This window comes from Lissotriton helveticus, chromosome 8 (genome assembly GCF_964261635.1).
Source record: "Lissotriton helveticus chromosome 8, aLisHel1.1, whole genome shotgun sequence".
Classification (NCBI taxonomy): Eukaryota; Metazoa; Chordata; class Amphibia; order Caudata; family Salamandridae; genus Lissotriton; species Lissotriton helveticus.
In genome coordinates this window covers 225,465,567-225,488,120 of record NC_136069.1, presented here as the reverse complement: position 1 = coordinate 225,488,120, position 22,554 = coordinate 225,465,567, and the positions used below count along the sequence as shown (strand labels likewise).

Here is a 22,554-nt window from a genome sequence, read left to right as displayed (position 1 = left end):
GATACAGTGCGCCAAACACGGCACTCTAACATGGTGACCCTGTAACATGGCCTTAACTACATTGGCGCCATTATCCGTGGAAACATAACCAATCTTGCGTTTTAGGGGGGATAGCATTGACAACACCTTTTTGTCAAACTCTTCCAAAAGGTTTTCTGCTGTGTGACTTTTCTCCAAGGCAAACATGGCTAGTGTTGCATGTTTCCGAGCAGCTTTGAAAACTTGGTCCGGGTCAACACCTGCGTTTAGCTTTGCTATAACACCTGAAAAAGAGACCCAGTGTGCAGTGATGCACATGTAATCATCGCCTGGGCCACTGGTCCACATGTCTGTTGTCAGATGTATTGTGTGAACAGCACTCTTCTGCAAAGCTGCCCCAATCGCCTGCAGCACATCTTCATGTAGTGCTGGAACCGCAACTCTGGCAAAATAGAACCGGCTCGGAACCTTCCATTTAGGGCAGAGCGTTGCAACTAATTCAAGAAAACCTACCGCTTCTACAAAAGAAAAAGGTAGAAGGTCCACAGCTAGCATTTTAGCCAGCTTAGTGTTATACAGACGCGTCAGTGGGTGGTTGCGTTCATATGGCACCTCTGAAGTAAGCATTGTTCTAATGTTGCCCTGGACCAAGCATTTACGGGCTGATAATGACTTCGTTGACCCAATTTTGCTCGCTGGTGAACTTTTGTGCGTTGGTGTCTCACTCGCTCCAACACTCTTAGTGTGCCTCACATTGGGTGTGCTGCTGAGAGGGGTACTGGGTGTAAGGGAAGTGTTTGACACGTCTTCTTCCTGCTCGTCAACATCAGATGAAACATCAACGTTTCCTTGATTTTGGCCTTTCTTGATCGCAGCTAGGTGCGCAAACCATTGGACAGCGTGCTTTCTGTCAAGATGACCACTCTGGCCGCCGGTACCATAGTTGCTACCTGGCTTACCACGACTAACTGCAAGCTTACAAAGGGTACAAATGGCAAACCTTGGATTTTTGGGACAAACAGTAAAGAAGTCCCAAACTGGGGACTTGAAGTGTCTGTGGGACCTGGAGGAGGCGGCGATACTGGTGGTGGTGGTGGTCATGAAGCTAATGCCAGATGAAGTGGAGGATCTGGATTGGCCAACTTTTGTACGTTTTCCACTTTCACCGCCACTAATTAAGGTCGAGGTTGACGCAGGTCTCTTCTTGCCAGAAAGAAATATGGAAGCGGGACGAGTTGGTGTACTACTTAACTCCAATGATTGTGGTGTTTCCACTGCCTCCTCATCGACAACATCATCATCATCATCATCACGCGCAGCAGCTCTTCGGGCTAGGGTCAAAATGTCTGTTTGCTGCATGCCCGCTGGGGCTGCAGTGACCTTTATGATGACTGGGTCGTCGTTGGCAGAGTCTTCATCAGCAGCAGTATCCGCCACTTCTTGTTGAGCCTCATCACACTCCATAAGTCTGAGACTTTGGACGAGCTTCCTTTTACGCTTAAGTACCTTTGTTGGATCATGGTGTGCCTCACTCTCAGACGGCTGTGGTGCTGGTTCCCAAGTTTGATCCGTATCATCAGAAGGAGGTGTGCTTGAAGAGGATGTAGACACCACCCTTGATCTCTTCCTTGCTAGGGTTGTGGAAGACAATGAAGGATCATCAGGAGGAGTGGCTTCCTCAAATGATACCTCGCCTTGATTGTCGATTTCCTGATGTGCCCCTACTTCGGGAGGAACAACTATTGTGGGCACTTGTTGTGACCCTCCATGCACCTCTGCATGCGCATCTCCTTGCGCTGCCTCTCCTTCCACATGTACTTGGGCTTGTACTTGCACATGTGATTGTTGTTGCCGCTGTGGTTGTTCAACACTCGTCAGATGAGCTACAACAACCTGTGTTGATTGAGGGACATTGCTGCTGCTTTCTTGCGATGAGCCAACATCACTGGTCGATGGTGATTGAAGAAGTATACTGGCTGCCTCTGCAGCACTCAAGGGCTTGGACTTAAGTTGGCGTGGTGGTGGTGGTGGCACTGAGCCCAATGGAGCGGGGGTGCTGCTGCCAGCTTGGTCCCCAGCAGATCCCGCTGCAGCTGCTGCAGGCATACTTTTTTTTTTACTCACAAAAAAAGGGGCAGGCGGCACACCAGTGTCCTTGGTAACTTGCTTCTTCTGCTCCTTACTGGCACCTTTCTTGCTAGAGGAGCTACGGGTTACTTTTTTTGGGGCCATCTTCTTCAGAGCAGGTCAGCAGGCAGCAGTTGCACGAGTTGCAGAGGGTTCTGTGTCCAGACGTGACGTCGCGTGACGTTATGCTGCACACACCGCTGCAGGACTTCTTCCTGGCACTGGTGGTTCTATTGAGTCTTCTTGTGCACCTAAAAGCAATGGAAGACAGAGGAACATCAGTTCAGTTATACACCCCAAAAAATCGACAAAACACAGAAAAATGAGCACAATCCCATGCCATCCATGATGTTTACATTGAAGACACCCCACAGAAAGACTAGGGACATGCAAGTATGCAACACTCACTACCCCTGGGCATAAGGGATGAAAAGTAGGCAAAATAAGTGCAGGCCTCAGACACTGCCTCTCCTCAAAATGGCCCCCTTACACCCCAAGCACATGTTGCCTGTACCAGCCAGCACTCAAGATGGCCACCACCACCACCCACATGGCCAGTCCACATCAACAGTACACCCCCAAAAAACAGAAAAACAGCCAGAAATCACCACAATCCAATGCCATCCATGATGTTTACATCAAAGAGAGTGAGACAACACCACAGGCACACTCAGTCCATGCACCACCACCACCCCTGGGCAAGCAAAAGGCCACACCAGCAGCCCCCCAAAAACGACAAAAAACAATAAAATAAGCACAATCCCAGCCCATCCATGGCCTCAATTATGTTTAAATTCAAGAAGACACCCCACAGAAAGACTAGGCCCATGCAACACTCACCACCCCTGGGCAAAGGGCCACACCAGCAGGCCCAAAAAAACGACAAAAAACAATACAATCTGCACAATCCCAGCCCATCCATGGCCTCAATGGTGTTTAAATTCAAGAAGACACCCCTCAGAAACACTAGGCCCATGCAACACTCACTACCCCTGGGCATAAGGGATGAAAAGTAGGCAAAATAAGTGCAGGCCTCAGACACTGCCTCTCCTCAAAATGGCCCCCTTACACCCCAAGCACATGTTGCCTGTACCAGCCAGCACTCAAGATGGCCACCACCACCACCCACATGGCCAGACCACATCAACAGTACACCCCCAAAAAACAGAAAAACAGCCAGAAATCACCACAATCCAATGCCATCCATGATGTTTACATCAAAGAGAGTGAGACAACACCACAGGCACACTCAGTCCATGCACCACCACCACCCCTGGGCAAGCAAAAGGCCACACCAGCAGCCCCCCAAAAACGACAAAAAACAATAAAATAAGCACAATCCCAGCCCATCCATGGCCTCAATTATGTTTAAATTCAAGAAGACACCCCACAGAAAGACTAGGCCCATGCAACACTCACCACCCCTGGGCAAAGGGCCACACCAGCAGGCCCAAAAAAACGACAAAAAACAATAAAATCTGCACAATCCCAGCCCATCCATGGCCTCAATGGTGTTTAAATTCAACAAAACAGTTGTATCATGCACCCATAACCAACCCTGGTCCTACTGGATACTGTGGCTACCCACAATATAATTTATTTAATTTTCTGAAAAAGTTCCAAAATTGTACTTGCAGCAACTGTAATGCCCCAAACAAACTTACTTGTGAAAGTTGATTTCTAATCCAAAAGTGATCCAAAGACAGTCAAAAAGGCCTCAAATCCAAATATCCAGCAGCACCCACAAAAAGTAATCCTTCCAGCTCCAGATCCAAATGAAAGTGACCAGGAGATGGACAAAGCACTGGGAGGAGCCTGCTGGACAGGAACAGGAAGTTGGAGACTGTGGGGCACTTCCTTCCTCCCCCCCCCCCAAAATGGACTCCTTGCAAAAAAAAAGGCCATGCAAATGTCAACCTGAGGAGTGATTCTGATAAAAATCATAATTTTCTGAAGGTTTATCCTGTTTGCTGGTGATTTTCTTGTGCGAAATTGCAAAATCTCTATTTCGCAAGTGCGAGATTGTTCCTTTCCGCCGCAACTACGTGTTCGCAATTGCGAACTCTCGCGAGGTGTGCTGTGCAAGGTGGCAAGCCGCGAGTACGTATTCGCGGGCGACAAACTCCCGCGGGAACACGCAGCAAGATCTAAAATGGCGCGTCACTCGCAAAGAAAAACAACTCGGCAAACGCTAAAATGACGGAAAGTGAACGCCGTGCACCACGCCGCGCGCCGCAACCAAGCAAAAAATCCGCCGCGAGCGGATTCACGGATTTTCGACAAATTCGCGAGAGTTCGCGGATTGCGGATTTGCCGAAAATCCGAAAAATCCGCGAGCGGAGCGGATTTTACGCCCATGCTTAGTCGGTATACAGGAGCTTCACCCATCCAATGAATCCCGGGCCAAAACCAAACTTCTCAAGAGCCGCCCAAAGGTAGGGCCACTCTATCGTGTCGAAGGCCATCGAGGCGTCCAGCGAGGCCAAAATGGCCGGCTCCGTCAGAAGCCCCGCCCTCGCGACGGCTCCATGAAGGCGACGTAGATTAAGGGCTGTGTTACGGTGCGGGATAAATCCGGATTGGTCCGGATGAATCAGGTCACTGACAACCGTGAGGAGGCGAGTAGCCAAAAGTTTGGCAAGAACCTTAGGCTCGACATTTAACAGGGAGAGGGGTCTATAAGACGAACAAAGATCCCGGGGCTTACCATCTTTAGGAATTACCACAATCGTAGCCAGGCGCTGGTCATAAGGGAGAACGCCCCGCTCCCGGGACTCCGAAAACATTGTCCGAAGATAGGGCGCAATCTTATCAGGACGCAGTTTGTACAACTCGATCGGCAAACCGTTCGGGCCCAAAGCCTTGCCCGAACGGAGAGAGCGGATTGCAGTCGCGATTTCGTCCGTAGAGAACGGGGCCTCCATAAAGGACCGCTCCAAATCGGAGAGGCAGGGCAAAGCAATATCGCGCAGCAAGAGGCGAGAGTCGTCTTCATCCCTTTCCGACACTGGGGAGTAAACCGCACGAAAATAATCCGCAAAACATTCCACTATTTCAACCGGGTCCGTCACTCTCACACCATTCAAAGTCTGAATCACAGGCACCACTCGATTCGCCCTCTCCTTCTTATCCAACCAGGCAAGCAATTTCCCCGCTTTGTCTCCGACATCATACAGACGACCCTGTTGTTCTCTAAACATCATTTTGGCCGCGTCTGTGACCAGAGACTTATAGGCCAATTGCTTCAGACCCAGGGCATGGAGTTTGTCACGAGTGACACTCAATTCCAGGTCAGCCTCCATCTCAAGTATTTCCCTCTCAAGCTCCACCACCTCCCGATTCCTTGCCTTTTTGGTTTCAGCAATGAGAGATAGGGCCTGCCCACGAATCACTGTCTTAAAAGCCTCCCATAGGGACACTGCAGAAGAGACAGACCCCTCGTTCTCCAGAAAGTAGTTGTCCAAGGACGCAATCAAATGACCACGGGTCTCAGGGGAGGTCAGGTACCAAGGGTTGATAGGAGCCACCCGGCCCGCCGCCTCCACCCCCACATCAAACCAGAGCCAGAGCGGAGAGTGGTCCGAGATGCCCCGGGGGAGGTGTCTAATCTCGCGGACAGCAGATGACTGGTCAGCAGGCATGAGGAAGTAATCTAGTCTAGACAAGCTCCCATGGGCCCCGGAGTAGAAAGTATATTGAAGTTGAGTGGGGTGCGTAAGTCTCCAGCAGTCAACCAAACCAAAAGTATCCAAAAAGCCACCCAGCCATAATTGGGTCGAAGGAGTATCCCTAGGGGGTAACGATCACTGAGACCAGAGAGAACAGAATTAAAGTCACCAGCCATAAAGAGAGCACCCTCAGGGAGGCCCAACAGAACTCGGTCCAAATCGAAGAAGGTAGAGGTCTGCAAGCCGGGGGGCACATAGACGGTAAACAGGGAAAGGGGGTTACCCTCATATCGACCTACGAGGACGGCATAGCGCCCCCGATCATCAAGGATCACATCATCTATCACAAGGGGAAGGGAAGCCCGGACTAGGATGCCCACCCCCCTGGAACCCGTTGTAAACCCTGAGTGCGCAACAAGACGATAGCCCCACCTATTCATCGCTCGACAAGTATTGCCCACTAGGTGCGTCTCCTGCAGAAAGACAATATCAGGAGACAAACGTTGTAAGCATCGCAACACCACCCCCCGCTTTATACGATCCCCTAGACCATTGACATTCCATGAAATAAACCTCAACCCGCTACCCCCCATCCCACGAAGTAATGCAGGAACCCTCCCCCAATGAGCATGACACCAAAAATACAATCATTAAAATAGAATCGCCTTGAAAAAACAAAACACAAACTACAAACCCCCACACAACCCACCCCCCAACACCCAAGGAAACACCCCCCACCCTGCACCCCTGCAGTAGACAAAGAAGCCACCCCAACATGCAGTGTGCCTGTCGCCCAAAAAACCCCAATCTACAAAAAGACCCCGGAGGAGGAAAAGGCTCTGTCCCACCCGCCACCCCGACAGAAAGAAGGGGAGAGGAGAACACAGTGAAAAAGATGCGCTCAAGTACAGAACCCAGGAAGAGATAACATGATACGGAATCAGGGGCACAGATATCAAGTTCAGCTCTCCACGCCACCCTCGGCACCACCCGGGTGTTCGGTGGGATCAGCCAAATTAAGCCGGTCCGGCAGAGAGTCCAGCCAGTCATTTACCGAATCAGGTCGGTCAAAGAAAAGGGTCCGTTCATTGTACTCCACTCGTAGCCTGGTAGGAAAAAGCATAGCGTATCTCAGACCCAGGTCCCGAAGACGCTTCTTAACTCCACGGAAACCCATTCGCTGTCTCTGCACAAGCTGTGAGAAGTCCGGGTAAAAGTTCACCGTGGCATTTTCGAAGGCCACCGGGCCCTTAACTCTCGAGGCCTGCAGGATAGCGTCTCGGTCCCTATAATGAAAAAGTTTAGCAACAATGGGCCTCGGCGGGGCGCCCGGCTTACCCTGGCCACCCGGAACACGATGGGCACGTTCCACCGCAAAGAATTTGCTCAAACACGGATGGAGAAAGGTAGTTTTGTATCAAGTCCTCAACCAGGAGATCAACAGAATGCGGATCAGGATTTTCCGGAACACCGATCACACGCACGTTACAACGCCGTGCCCTGTTTTCAAAATCCTCCAGGCGCTGAGTCATGAAATAGTTTACCTTTCTAAGGTTGCCGATTTCCGTCTGCATCTCCGAGACGTCGGCCGTGAGGCTAGATGACTTGAGGTCCAATGACTTCACCTTCTCATTGGTTTTAGATAAGTCGGCCCGAATAAGGTTCACATCGATAGCCACAGTATCGATTTTGTGGGCCAGAGCTTCATACTGTTGGCCAATGGTTTCTCTCATGCCAGAGATGGCGCCCATGATGTCTTGCAGGGACGGCTCCGCCGAAGCCTCCAAAGGGGGCCCCGCTGCACTCGGGCCAGGAAAGGAGGCACTGGGGGACACCTTCGATTGCGTGTATCGGTCCATGCTGTTCGACTGGACCGGGCCTCCGCGAAGGGGCGTCTTGGCCTTTCGCCTCTCCTGGTCCCCTCTGCCCGTCATAGTGGAGACCGCATCCCCGAGGGACCCACACGACCTGGTGAAAATGGCCGCAGGGAGACAGGGCGCCAGAGCCAAAAAAGTCAGCAGCGAGGGCAAGTCGAGGTGTGAACCGTCCCAGAAGGATACTGCGCAGGCAGAAGGTACCGCTGTAGCCTCACGCCGCCGTACTCAGCACCGGCCAGACACCTCCGCCGGAAGACGTAGTCTGAGTCAGAAACGAAACCGAAAGTTAAGAGGGGGGTCCAAGGGTCGAGTCTCCCTGCCGCTGTTGTTCAACTCAGACACGGCCACAGAGCCTCACCAAGACCCGGGCACGCCACCAAGGTGGGCCCCGAAAGTTCGAGTCGACGTAGCTTCGGTGCCCCTGGTCTAATTCGAAATCCAAAAACAATATTAGGATCAGCCCAGGTTCCTCTTCATTAACCCTTGTAAGAAATCAGGATATGTTCAGGATATCATGTCGGGAGTGGCGGGGGTCCGGAGAGCGCTGTGCTTACGCGGCCATCACGGATGCCCGCCAAGCTCCTCCTCCGTCTTGGTAAACTTAAAGGTTTTCAACATCGAAATATTTTAAAAGATGGCGCTAAGGCCATTGCGCTCAAGGTGCGCAAAGTACCTTTAAGTTTGCGTGCTGAACTGAAAGAGGAGCTTGAACGGTTATGTTGAATGGATTTAATTGAGGCCATTGAGGAATCTGAATGGTTGGCTCCAACTGTTCTTGCACGCAAGGCAGATAAATCTCTTAGGATGTGTGTGGACTTGCACAATTTGAATGCCAATATTTGGATTGACCGCCAACCGTTGATGAATATTAATGAGATGTTGGCGACGCTTGACGGGGCCAAGTATTTTTCATCCATTGACATTTCTTCGGCCTATCGCCAGGTTGAACTTTCCAAGGAGTCCAGACATCTTACCTGCTTTGTCACACCAGAGGGCGAGTTTCGTTACAAACGCATGCCTTTCGACCTGGCATCGGCTTCCCCTGTGTTTCAACGTTTAATGGATAATCTGTTTAGGAACACAGTGGGAGCCGTGTTCTTCCAGGATGACATTTTGGTACATGCACCCACCGAGGTTGAACATGACAGCAGTGTTAAGCTAGTTCTGGATACTGTAAAATCCTATGGATTAACGCTTAGGAAGGACCAATGCTAATTTTTTCGGGAGGGGGTTGATTACTTAGGGCAACACATCTCCAATAAAGGGATTGAACCGAAGGTTAAAATTTTAGATGGTATCGAAAATGCTCCTCCACCTTCTAATAAGGACCAATTGTGCTCCTTTCTAGGTCTAATAGAGTACTACACAAACTTTGGTGGAAACTTTGCAGACAAGACTTCATGTTTAAGGGAACTCCTCAAGAAAAATGTCAAGTTTGTATGGTGTGACAAATGTGCTTATCAATTTAGCATCTTGAAAAAAGAAATTGTTCAAGCTCACCCTTTGAAACCTTTCAATATCAATGATAAATGAATTGTTTCTTCTGATGCTAGCAACATTGGTTTATGTGCGATTTTGATGCAGAAAAGAAGTGACGGTCGTGAGGAGGTAATTGCGTTTGCTTCCAGGACTCTCCGCGGTGCTGAAGGCTCCTATTCCACCATTGAGAAGGAGGCTTTGGCCTTATGGTGGGGCGTTCAGTATTTTCGGAATTTCCTGTGGGGCAATGAGTTCACTCTCAGGATTGATCATAAGCCTTTGGTGGACCTTTTCACCACTAAGGGTGGTGGTTGTGCCACTCCCAGAATTGCTAAATGGCAATACAGATTGCAGGAGTTTAATTATCGTTTACAGTATGTACCTGGTGTCAAAAACAACATTGCTTACTGCCTATCTCGTCTTTCTCTGGCTAATGATCTCTCTCTTCATTCTGATGATGATCTTGATGTGGTATGTGCTGTTGGTGCGGTGGTCGATGTTGCTAATGGTGCGCTCTCTGAACAAGAGTGGTTGCGTGCCTTATCTGAGGATGAGGAAATTAAGTTGGTTGTGGACTTTTTAGCTCATGGTTGGCCTGTCAACAACAACTTATCTCCTGAGTTAATACCTTTTAAGAGTTGTCCTTGGTGGATGGGACTTTAAGTAGAGGTGGTCTTTTGGTTGTTCCTAAGTGCATGCAAGCAAAGATTTTGAATTTTGCTCATAAAGGTCACCAGGGTATTCGTGCGATGAAACGCAGAATTCGTGAGGACTTTTGGTGGCCAGGTGTGGATAGATCCATTGAGTATTTTGTTAGGAACTGTTGTGCTTGCGTTCTCAGTGATAAGTCCCAAGTCACTCATCCATCCCCTATTGATCCTGTGCCTGTTAAAAATGTGCCTTGGTCTAAGCTGGCTTTTGATGTTGCCGGACCGTTTGGAATTTCTGGTGGGGCACCCTTGTATGCTTTGGTTTTAGTAGGCTAGTAGACAATATGTCTAAGTGGCCTGAAGTCAAGTTTGTTGAGTGTGTTAATTCATCTTCTGTTATTGGTTTTCTTAAGGAAGTGTTTCTTCTGGAGGGGTTTCCGGAGGAGCTGGTAACAGAAAATGGGACTCAACCAGTCTCGCAGGCGATGCAAGATTTTTATAATAATAATAATGACATTTTTAAAGCACCTGGCTGCACAAAACAGTGTGTCCCCGCGCTAGATGCTACTAAATTGTCGAGAGGCAGTGGTTGGGAGGGAGGCCGAGACCTTAGCAGAAGAAATTAAGTCAGAGGGAAGAGGAGCGTTTTAAGTTTGCCACGGAATCTGGCTTCCGAGGGTTCCATACGGAGATCCAACGGAAGTGCATTCCAATGTTTGGGAGCCAAATGCCTAAACGAGCGCCCGCCCATCCTGGCACGTGTAATACGAGGGGGTTTGAACAGAATTGTTCCGGACGATCTCAGGTTCCGGATGGGACGGTGGGAACTTGGCATCAAGCATGTGTTGACATCTCTTTACCATCCCCGCAGCAATGGTTTAGTTGAGCGCTTTAACCGCGTTATCAAGGACCACCTACAGTTAGCCTTGGTGAATGGTTTATCTTGGCGTGTGGCCGTTGCGGACATGTTATGGGCTTTCCGAACTACTCCTCATATTAGAACTGGAATATCTCCTTTTACGTTGCTTAGGGGAAGAGTTGCAGGTTCTAAACTGAACAAGGATTGGATGTTCAGGAAAACGATTGATCCGACTAAGCTTAGTGCTGTCGTTCACGTCAGAACGGCTGTTCTGTCCAAATATGCCACTGTCTGAGAAAGTTTCTCCTGTGTGTGTGGGTGATTGGGTGAGAGTCAAGAAACCCGGTTTTGTTCGCAAGGGTGATTCTCGCTTTTCTGTTCCTGCAAGAGTTAAAGAGGTAAAAGAATAGGTGGTGGTGTTGGAGAATGGGAAGGTGTGGAACAAGTGCGCTATTTCCATTGTTCCTCGATCCAAAGTCGTGTATGTGGGTGAGAAGATGGGTGTTTGTTGACCCTTATGCTAACTATTCTACTCGTGCTACTCTTGACCTATCTTTTCGTTCCGGTGGTTCTTTCTCGAACTCTATTCCTTCCAACAGGTGTGGTCCGTCGTTTTCTTCAGCCCACAAAAGATCTTCTTCTAGGGTGAGATCTGTGCCTGCTAAATTTCAAGATTATGCCATGTATTGATATGCCTTGTTTTTCTTGTTGTTCTTGTATTGATTTCTTGGTTTCATTTTTGCTTGTTCCCTTTCATTTCTTTTTCTCCCTTCTCCTTGTTGATTTCGTTTCCCTGCTTTCTTTTCTTCTTCTTTTCTTTTGGTGTAGGAAGGGAGGTGTGTTGGGTTCTTCTTTGATGTGTTGGAACCTTCTCCTTGAATCTGTGTTCCCTGCATGGAACACGAAACGTGGGAGGGTTGGCAGTTGCTGCCTGGGAGTGGACGGGACTGGTCGGTAATAAAGAGTCTTCCAACTTACCTCGTTTGGCTCTTCATTTCACTTGGGCTCAGCATCGTATCCTACTCTGACGACACCCAGCTCATCCTCTCACTCATGCAGAATCCCGAAGACACCAGACTCTGCATTCAGGAAGGAATGAAGAACGTGGCAGACTGGATAAAAAACAGCTGCTTGAAGCTCAACTCGGAGAAGACCGAGGTCCTCATCCTCGGACCCTGTACCTCTGCCTGGGACAACACTTGATAGCCCTCCACCCTCTGGAATCCACCCATTCCTACAGACCACGATCAAAACCTCAGCATCATTCTTGACTCCTCCCTCTCCATGAACCACCAGATCAACGCTTTTGCTTCCACCAGCTTCAACTGCCTGCGCATCCTCCGCAAGACCTTTAAATGGATCCCCCCCCCGACTGCAGAAAGACCATCACCCATGCGCTCATAACCTGCAGACTGGACTAAGGCAACGCCCTATACTCCGGAATCAACAGAACTCTACTACACAAACTCCAGACCATCCAGAATGCCGCCGCCAAACTCATCCTCGGGACTCCCCATCACGAACACATGACCCAACACCTGTGAGACCTCCACTGACTCACCATTGAGAAGAGGGCCACCTTCAAGCTCCTCACCCACACCTACAAATCCCTCAACAACATCGGACCCAAGTACCTCAACAAGAGAGTATCCTTCCACCTTGCTCCGCGGAGCTCTCCGTTAACTCCAGATGGCCCCCAACCCTGCAAACCATCAGGAAGGACCTCAAGACCTGGCTCTTCGACTGATCTGAAGCTACGGCTGATCCGGAGCTGCCCCCCCACACCCCACCGCCTTGAGACCCTCATGGGCGAGTAGTGTGCTTTATAATCCCCTGATTGATTGATTTATTGATTATATGAAGGGGGTGGACCTGAAACACGCTCCGGGGATTAAAATACTAGGCATGGTCCACCCACTTAAACATAACATTCCTGCTCAACCAAATAAAAACAACAGGGAGAGAGAACAAAAAAATAAAACAAAACAAACTCAGGAGAACGCAAAACAAAATCCATTCTCAGTTGCATGTTCACTATATCAGAAAATCCTTCAAACGAGATGACCTCTCTGTGTGTGATCGAAGATGATATCTCTCTGCCCCTTGAGGATGAACTCCTTCACATGACCGCCTCAATTCCATAGGCAGAGATGAGGCGTCTCAATCAGATGACAGCTGTGATGACTCCAATAGGAACAGCTGTTTCCACCATGAGAATGTGAGATTTCCATCCTTGGAGGTCCAGAATAGGCAGGCTGAACGACGGGTAAACGCCCATCCTCCGATGACACCTTGTGAGATACTGGAGTCAAACTGTGGACTGTTCACAGGAGTCAGATAGGTCTTAAGGAAAGAGACATTCCTTGTAATGGTCGCTCCATCCTTCTGTGCGGTTATCATTGCGCCTGGCACCTTCTTTGGTTCGAGTTCAAAAGGCAAAGTAAATTTTCCTCAAGAGTACCGACTTCTCACCATTACCAGATCCTCACCTTGACGGAACTCTGTTTGGCCCTGCAGGATCGGGACATACATTTGTTTTGCACATGATGCCTCTGCGGCGTATCTGCTACTTGCTACTGACATGTGGACACAACATCTAGGTCGAAATGACATCGCTCACCGGGTGGTTTATACATAATGACAAGGGACTCTTATGAGTTGTAGAATGAGGAGTCAGACAATATTCTCCCAAAAACCCATACAGAGCATAGTCCACATTCTGTCCGTTGGCTAAAGCGATTCTGATAACTTTGTTCAGAGTGTGCATGAATGGCTCCGCTTCTCCATTTGCCTGTGGCCAACGGGGTGTGATTTTCCAACGGTTGACACCCCTGGATTGTAGATAATCAGTGAGTTGTTGGCTCAAGAATGGAGGACCGTTATCTGTGCGCAACTCTTTGAGCAGTTCATGAGTGGCCATGATTTTCTTCAGCCGAGGAATGGTACGGCTAGTGGTAATGAACTTTAACCACCGGATACTTTGAAAAATTATCCATGTCCACCAGCATGTGCCTCCCATCCGGGAGACTCCCAAAATCTGCACTGGTGTGTGGCCAGGGGAATGACTTCAGTGACAATTGGCGCAGGAGGATCAGCAGGACTTTTGGCTTGACGGAGTGCACATTGACGAACAGCATGCTCCACCAGGGTGTCCAGATTGGGAAACCACAACTTGCACCGTAGGTGTGATATTGTCTTGACGACCCCTTGATGGGACAAATAGGCCAGATCAACCACTCGCTGTTGCAAAGTTCCAGGAACTATTAGACATGATCCTCTCATGAGGTAGCCTTCTGGAGACACCACCAACTTGTTCCGCACAATGTGAAGGGAAGCCAAAGCTTTTCTTGCATTATCTGCGCGATACGAGGTCATATCAAGTAAAGTGTTCCAGTTTCCTGACTGCACTGCGGGAATACTCAGCTGGAGACATTCGTCGATGCAGGTGTTTTTCACAATTTCCTCCTGGGAGAGCGGGAGTGTTCTTGAACGTTCTACAACCAAATGGACATACTCTTCCACTTCTTCTGTGGCAAGCTCTTCACTCTAGGTGGCAGGGCGGGCATGCATAGATAGATAATCCACCAGATTCTAAGTACCTGGGGGGAAGACCACTGTAAAGTGATATTCTTGCAATTGGAGGATATATTTTTAGATTTGTGATGGGGGTTTAGATGAACATAAACAATGGGATGAGAGGTTTGTGATCAGTGTGTACAATGAAAAGTTGTCCATAAAGTTATAGATGAAAATGACGGCAACCCCAATGCACTGTGATGGCTTCCTTTCCAATATGAGAGTACCTTTGTTCTGTTGCAGGCAGTGCTCGACTGGCATATGCAACCGGGGCCCACTTTCCGTTGCTTTGTTGTTGAGATAATACTGCTCCGAGGCCCGTGGGACTCGCATCAACTAACAGTTCAGTTTCCTTTGCTGGGTCGAAATAAACTAAGATGTTTTCAGCCGACAGGGCCCATTTTCGTGGCTTGGAAAGCCTCCTCCTGTGCAGGCCCCCAGTTACAAATGGCCTTTGACTTGACTAATTCCCTCAGATAAATCGGCTACAGTACATAACCATGCCCAAGAAGCTTCTCACCCAGTCACATTGATGGGAGCCGGGCCGCCTGAATGCCCTTGACTAGGAGGGGGATCTGGCGACACTCTGCTTTGGGAGAAAATGATATACAAAAAATACTATTTCCTTTTAAAGAAATTCACACTTCTCCCTATGGAGCGTCCGTCAGTTCTCCATTAGACTTAGGAAGACGGCCCTCAGGCGATAAAAATGTTCTTCCAATGTGGGGGCCTGGACTAAAATGTTGTTACCGACATTGAGGACTCCATCTAGGCCTGCAAGCACACTTCTCATTGTATCTTGAAATACTTCCGCCGCACTTAAAACTCTGAAGCGGAGACGCTTGTACCTCCTCAGGCCTACGTGGGTGGAGAAGGTGGTGATAGCTCGAGATGCGGGATTCAACATCAATTGGTGATAGCCAGCGGAAAGTACATCTTCAAAAACCACTTCAAACCACTCGCTACAGCCACAATATCATTGACCGTGGGCATTAGGTGTTGCTCCCGTTTAATGGCCAGGTTGGGTAGCCCATATCCACACATATTCGAACTTCTCTGGGATGCTTGGGCTTGCGGGCCACCACTATGGATGACACCAAGGGGTGGGGTCATCCACCTTCTCATATTGTCCGCCTGCTCAAGCTTACTCAGTTCTGCCTCCACCTTGGGTCGGAGATGAAACGCAACCCTTTGATGTTTCAAAGCTACTGGCTGTATTGAGTCTACAAGATGTAGTCTTATCAGTCTGTCTTTTCAACAACTTATGCCCTCAAACAATAGTGCAAACTGGGTAAGTAATTCATCCACGTTCTTTGTGTACACTGAATGCAAAAGCGACAAGATGAAGACGTTCCGCTGCCTGGCAACTTAGAAACATCCCGGTGCCCTCTTTCGTGACATAGATTTTGGTTCTTGTCGATCGAGATTCCTGTGCAATGTCAGCCGTAAACACTCCGGCTAGAGGTAGGGGAGTAGTAGATCCATAGGCGTCAACCTTGGTAGTGGTAGGTCTTGTTTAGAATTCAAGGTGATCCGAAAAATGGCACTTTCCAAGGCTGCATATTAAGTTGCAAATTGGGAATCAATCTGCGAAATTCTGAACCATGATGCATTGTATCTGTTTATTAGCATCACCCTCCGCTATTATTTTTACTAGCAGTGCCCTTGTTGACCTTACTAGTACAGGTGGCAATGTATTGCAACCAAGTCTGGTTCCAACAACATTTTATTATTAGTATTACATTAAATTGTACTGCTTTTGCTGTATATCTTTGTATTCTCTTTACGTATGGCCTACAACCAAAGATCGAGGAGCTTAGAGACTTTAAACATGTGTTTTTTGAAAGTCGCACTTCTCAGCATCCTGAATGTGAAGTACTATCACAGCAGTAATTCAAAGTTTGAATTCTAAAATGGCCTTCAACCACAATAAGTAATTAATAACATGCTGAAGTGTCCAAAGCAAGAAAACGTGATGAGAGCAATAAAAATCACAGTCCAAAGCAAACAAAATACTTGAGTATTTTCTTTAGGAACTTACTTTATGAAGCCACAGAGGCATGTTTCCCGATTCACTGCTGGATAAATGTTTCTGCTGTACAGCTGCCCAACAGAAAGAGTCAACGTAGCCAGCCTGACGCTGGGAAAATTTGCTTGCGGCGAAGCAGCTTATTTGGGACCCTGCAAAAAGCATACACATATGAACGTTACTTAAAACTGTTTCTATATTTAAGTTTATTGACAATGTTTAGAGTAGGTATCAAAGGGAGGAGCAGAGGGCTATTACTGTTCCAAAGGAGCAGAAGGTCCAGACACGACGTGCCGAACTAGTGAGTCTAAACAAAAGTTATCGTGTTGTTCCTGGAGGAAAAAGGAATTGCTACAGTCTGGGATGCAGATGAATTATGGCAGGGTAACCAGATGGTAGCCCTGGGAATCCATTTTGTTGGATTTAATGCCCTTACACACCCTTTCAGGTGTCATGCTTCATCATCTGGGCCTGCTCCTCGTTGGGTCGGCGGTGCAATACCCAACGGGCAACACCTCATAGAGGGGCTCTTTGGCGGAGATCTTTTTCCAACAGCCGTATAGATGAAGTGCGGGTGTGGGGCCAGAACAAGGGGGTAGACGTGAAATAGTATGAGGAATTAAAATAAAGCTAGTGGTACCGGGAAACTCTTTATTCAAAGGGCCACTGCTTTAGTTAAAAATGATTATTCTAGAGGAGAGTAGTGGAAAATAATGTTTCCAACTATCATCTAGAAGTTTGTAGTCCGGTCAACATGTTTCTCGCTATTGTGAAAATTGACTAGCGATTCTTCAGGACCTAGTTGACTGTTAGCATGTATCTAATTTGTGTAAGACTGTCTACGCTATTAGAATGTGGTGTCTCTATACTTATATGGCTACCACTCTAGTGAGTGAAGGGAAACACTATTATATTACCCTTTCTTCTTGTTGTGATTGTTTTTAACTTTAGGTATTAACAATCAGACAACGACAGTGTCCAGCGGGTAAAGCTCCAGAGAGTTCTTCCACCATAAGGTTGGTAATGCCTGGGCTTCTCAGTAAGCACCTACCCTTCGCCGCTGGAACCGTAATTCATCTGCATCCCAGACTGTAGCAATTCCTTTTTCCTCCAGGAACTACACGATAACTTTTGTTTAAATGCTTAGAGTAGACCATAACAAAACAAAATATATAACATAATATGGTTTTGAAAATGAGGTACACCTGTGACTGACAGAGACAAACTGGACAAAGTCACATGTGCTAAATGTATGAACTTATTTTGCGTTTGCGAACCCTGCAGTTTGCAAAATCACAGGGTTTGCAACCACAGAATGATATTTGAAAGTGCACTAAACCCCTTTTGAGATTTGGAAAGTCCATTCTGAATCGAAAGAGAGGTTTAGCGACTCATTCTGAGTTGCAATTAGGAATTATGTTAGAGACTTGTCCCCTCTTAACTGCAAATCTCAGTGAGGTGTATCAGTGATTTCTGACCTCAAGTATAGTAGCAAACAATAAGTTACCGATTTAACTCTCATAGGAGAAGCTATCTCCTTACGTTGTGCAGCTTTGTAGAGCGCACCATCACCTGGTTGAGTATCCTGGCACGGAGAAGATGTAAGTGTAGCCAACCTTAGCGCCTAGTGTTATTTCTCGAAAAGCCAGGCCTTCCACTTCTTGAGAAATTCAATAATTGAGGAGGAGGCTCTTGTGTAGAGGCAGGTCGTTCCATGCTTTGGGAGCACTGTAGAAGAAGGCTCCACTGCTGAATCTAGTTTTCCATAAACACAGGATGTGTGCAAGTAGGAGTCCAGATGATTGGAGGTATCTGGAAGATTTGTGAAAGCAGATGCAATTGTTGAAGTATGCTGGACGAATTCTGAATAGGCTTTAGCCTTCTCTTGAGTTTTTTGTTGACCCCGGCATAGAAGTTGTTCCCGTAGTGCAGTTTTCTTGTGACAAGGAAGTGCGTTTCTGCTTTCAGGGTGCTGATCGGGAGCCATTTGAAAATCTTCCTCACCATCTTCAGGGTATGGAAGCATAAGGCGGTAACAATGCTAACTTAGGTGGTCATGTCAAGTTTGCTATCGATAACGATCTTGAGGTTTTTAGTGTGGGTTGGTCCGAGGTCTGTTGGCCACCAGGTGGAGTCCCACAGTGAAGTGCTAATCCCAAAGATCATGGTTTCAGTCATGTATGTGTTCAGCTTCAGACAGTTGGTCTTTATCCAGTGGGTGATTTCAGCCATGTAGTCTTTGAACTTGATCCTGGTACTGGGCATTTTCTCAGTGAGGAAGAGAATGAGCTGCAAGTCATCAGGGTTGAGGAAGACATTGATGTTGTGAGAGCAGATGAGGCTGGCTGGAGGGCTCATGTATGTGTTGAAGTGGGTCAAGCTCAGGGAGAAACTTTGCGGAACTACCCAGATGAATTCACAGGTGTCAGAGCTGTATGATGTGAAGCTGACTAAGTACTTCAGCCAGGAAGGAACAGATGAATCAGATTGGATGTCCTTGGATTCCAATGTCATGTAAGCACTGGATAAAGATGGGGTGGGAGGCTGCAGAGAGGTCCTGGAGAATGAGGCCCGCCAAGGTGTCCTCCATCCAGAATCATGTGAATGTCATCTGTGGTGGCGATGAGGGCAGTTTCCTTGCTGTGGTTTGGTCTGAAAATAGACTGAGTGGTGTTGAGGGATTGGTGGTTTTGGAAGTATTGGGTGAGGTGTCTGTTACGATTTTCTCAAAGACCTTGTCCAGGAATAGTGTCAGGGAGAAAGTACTGTAGTTGGCGAGCATTGAAGGGTCCACGAAGGGTTTTTTCAGCAATGGGAAGGAAGCTGTGCATTTCCAAGGGCCTGGGAAGGTCACGGAAGGGGTGGAGGCATGGTGCTGATGGGTTGCAGTCCTCTGGAGTAGGCATGGTGGAGGAAAGGGTTTGATTGGGCCCTTGAATGCATGTACTTCATGGTGGCAGCGCTTTTGTATGGGGTGATGAGGGGCCATGTGGTTTGGATTTGTTTATTGGATAAAAGAGACATTTGGTGAGGTCTGTTGGGTCCAGTTGTATAATTCCAGTTGCTGAAATGGTGAAGATTTTGTTGCTGAAGAATTGAGAGAGATTGTTGCAGGGGTCCTGTGAGGGTGTGATCACGTTGGAAGTGGCCGCTGGTGAGCTGAAACCGCTACAACAGGTCATCTGTGACCTACAACGTTAAGCTGGGTGCCCTGAATCTGATTTAAGGCCCTGGGGTGCTGCAGACATGGAGCTCTGGCTGCCTGACCCAGAAATGGCTGCCTAATTCAGACGCCCAACCAGAAGATGGCAACTCTAGTCCACCAGAAGTCCTCTAGTAGCCCGAAGACCCTTGTAGCGGGGCATCTGAGACCCCAGATGTCAATGTGGCCGTACTGAATGGAAAGTTAAACCCCAGAGACACAGCACTTTAGGAGCCTCTGCTGCCTGACCCCTCAATGGCCGCCAATTTCTGTTACACCATAGGATTGCAGACAGCTTTCCAGATACCTTAGTCCCCCGGCATCCTTGACCCTCCTATCATCGGAAGTAGTTTCTTTTGCGTCTTTCAATAATAACTAGGCTGCCCTGAGGAGGGAGAGGAACCCTGAGACCTGACACCCCCTAAGCCTTTGCTGCCTGATTCAGCTATGACCAACAGGATTTTCACCCTCGTCTAATCCCATTAATCTCTCACAACTAACTCTGGGAATCCTCAAAGATCCTGCCTATGACCGATCGCTTGAGGGCTCCGATCCAAAGCCCCTCCAATGCGCTAAACGGCTGTATGACGTTACAACGCATGCTTTTACAACGCATGCCTTTACAACGCAGTTTTTACAACGCATACTTTTACAACACATAATGCTTTTAGGCGCTGGATAGTGAATAGTTTAATTTACTATTCCAACTCCAGTCCCCGTGGATAGTAGGGAAGGTTATTGGATAGTAAATTAACCTATTCCCTATTCTAGAGCGCCCCCCAGAGCAATGCGTTGTAATAGTTTGCTTTGTAAAAGTTGCGTTGTAATGGTATGTCGTTGTAAAAGTTTCGTTGTAAAGGCTGTATACCGCGCTAAACACCGCAACAAAGACTCCCAGGTTAGTGTAAACAGCCTCCAAGATACCAGAATATCGCGGTCGTTCCAACCAGGCCATCGGAGAAGCCCTTCCCCACCTGACCCCCTCTCCCCCCTCTGGTCGCCCCCCACCGGAGAGTAACTCTTTGAGCTCCTCATCCCACTCCCCCACCTGGTCTCTTCACACTAGAAGTTAACCCTTGAGCTCCTCAACTCCCCCGGACTAGTTAGCACTCTCCCCTTTACTCGACAGACTCTCCCTCACACCCCTGAAAGTTCCACAACCCCCTTAACCCTGACATAATGCCACCAGCCTCGCATATGGCTATCACCCCTCGATCATCTGACACCACGCGGTCCGAACTCATTCGCGATCTCCTTCCCCCCTACCTCTCTGGCAAAGCAAAGAGACACTTCAAAACACAGACTGATCAGACAGCACCCTGAAACACTTTTTGTAGACTCCTTCCACTGATCATCTTAAGGGCAGATCAAAACGGACCTCATCTTCCACACTGAAAGACCTGACACCTGGTTCAGCATCCTCAACACACATCTTCACCTCTCCAAAACCACCATCACATCCCATCGTCGCAAACTGACGTCCTCTCTCCCGAATCACCAGTCGCTGAATAGCAATATCTCCTTAACCATTTACTCAAATGGCACGGTCCTGATACAAGCTAACAATGACAACCTCAAGGTTTTTGACGCACTCTTCCTATCACTAAAAAAGGCTCCCATGCACATCATGCGATCTGACTTGTCCCCCCCTCCCTTCCAACGAGTTCTCCACGGCAGATGAGACACCAGAACCATCTCACACACACCCTGAGATCCTCATCCCCACCCTCCCAGGACTCCGCCCACAATGCTGCACCTCCGACCATAAATCCCCTCCCCATGGAAACATGACCCCCCCACCCCTGCCCCTCTACGCATCCCAACCTGCCAATCAGGAGCGAGCCGCACCCCCAAACCCAATCTCCCTCCAGCCCCCCATACCCACAGGCCATTGACGGACTAACCCTTGTCATGAGCCAGTACTACCCCTGCTCAGGACTCTTTCCAGAGTCACACCTGACACCTTCCCCACAATAGCCAGCATGTTTGCGACCCTCCCACCTCACCCCAATAGCCAGCACGTCTGCGACCCTCCCACCTCGCCCCCCACCACCCTCCGTAGATATCACGACTTAGCGCCTTAACCTCCTGGAAACTCAGCTCGAAACCCTCATCCAAGGCCCAAACTAAACCTTAATCAACCTGGCCACGATTCGAAAGCCCACCCAGCCGCCCCTAGCACCCCCTACTCTTACCTACCCCGAGCACGCCAAGGCATTGCCCTCTAATGGGGCCCCTGCCCCGCCATGGCCTTCGACTAACAGATCGGTCACGAAAAATAGCTCTGATAGACCCAGAAGAGCAAAAACCGCACTTTCCTTTCGAGAATCGGCACACATAGCCTCATCCTACGACTCTCCACTTAACTCCTCCCCTAAATCTTCGATCCAAGTAATCACAGGAGTCGGAAGAGATCAACTTCCTTCGAAAATCCCTAGACCTCCAGCCCACCTAACCTCTCTTCCCATAGTCCCGTCTAACAAAAATCCCAACATTGAATTGCATGCTCCTAAACTGCAGATCGGCCTCTAAACACACAACCGAACTAGCAGAAGCCATCCTCTTCCATGATATAGACATTGCGTTCATCACGGAGACCGGGCTCAACAATCTCTCTTACCCCAACATGTACATGCTGGTGCCTCCTGGATTCACTATGATGAACAAAGACCGACAAGAGCAAAGGGGAGGGGGGTATAGCTATCATTCACAAGAATACCATCTCCATCATGGAAATTACATCCTGCCTATATAGCACCTTTGAGTGACTGTCAATATCAAGACATGTAAAAACAGGCCAGCAATCTGCCATCTCCTTTACCACCCCCCTGGCAAATCCTCTGAATTCGGGGAACACCTCTCTGACTTAATTGCACATTGTGCTCTCGTAACTCAAATAATATAATTCCAGGTGACTTCAATCTAAGATGGAATAAATCTAAAAACCCACTCATTCAATCCCTAAACAACCTCCTACTAGAAAACAATTTGACCCAACACTGCTCAGAAGAAACTCACCACAGAGGAGCAACACTAGACGCAATCATTGCCGAAAGCAACACAGTCACCATTGACCATATCCTTCCCGTAGACTGGTCTGACCATCAC

The 22,554-nt window shown here is 48.4% G+C and overlaps 1 protein-coding gene across 1 annotated transcript in view; it reads right to left on the bottom strand.

Annotated features, from left to right (window-relative positions):
* LOC144771568 (pannexin-1-like) overlaps positions 1-22,554 on the bottom strand; it is a 105,453-nt gene that overhangs the window by 66,669 nt on the left and 16,230 nt on the right. The window contains exon 2 of the mRNA XM_078655963.1: positions 16,257-16,396. Within this exon, the coding sequence (XP_078512089.1) occupies positions 16,257-16,396 (140 nt within the window). The remainder of the gene's footprint in view (positions 1-16,256; positions 16,397-22,554) is intronic.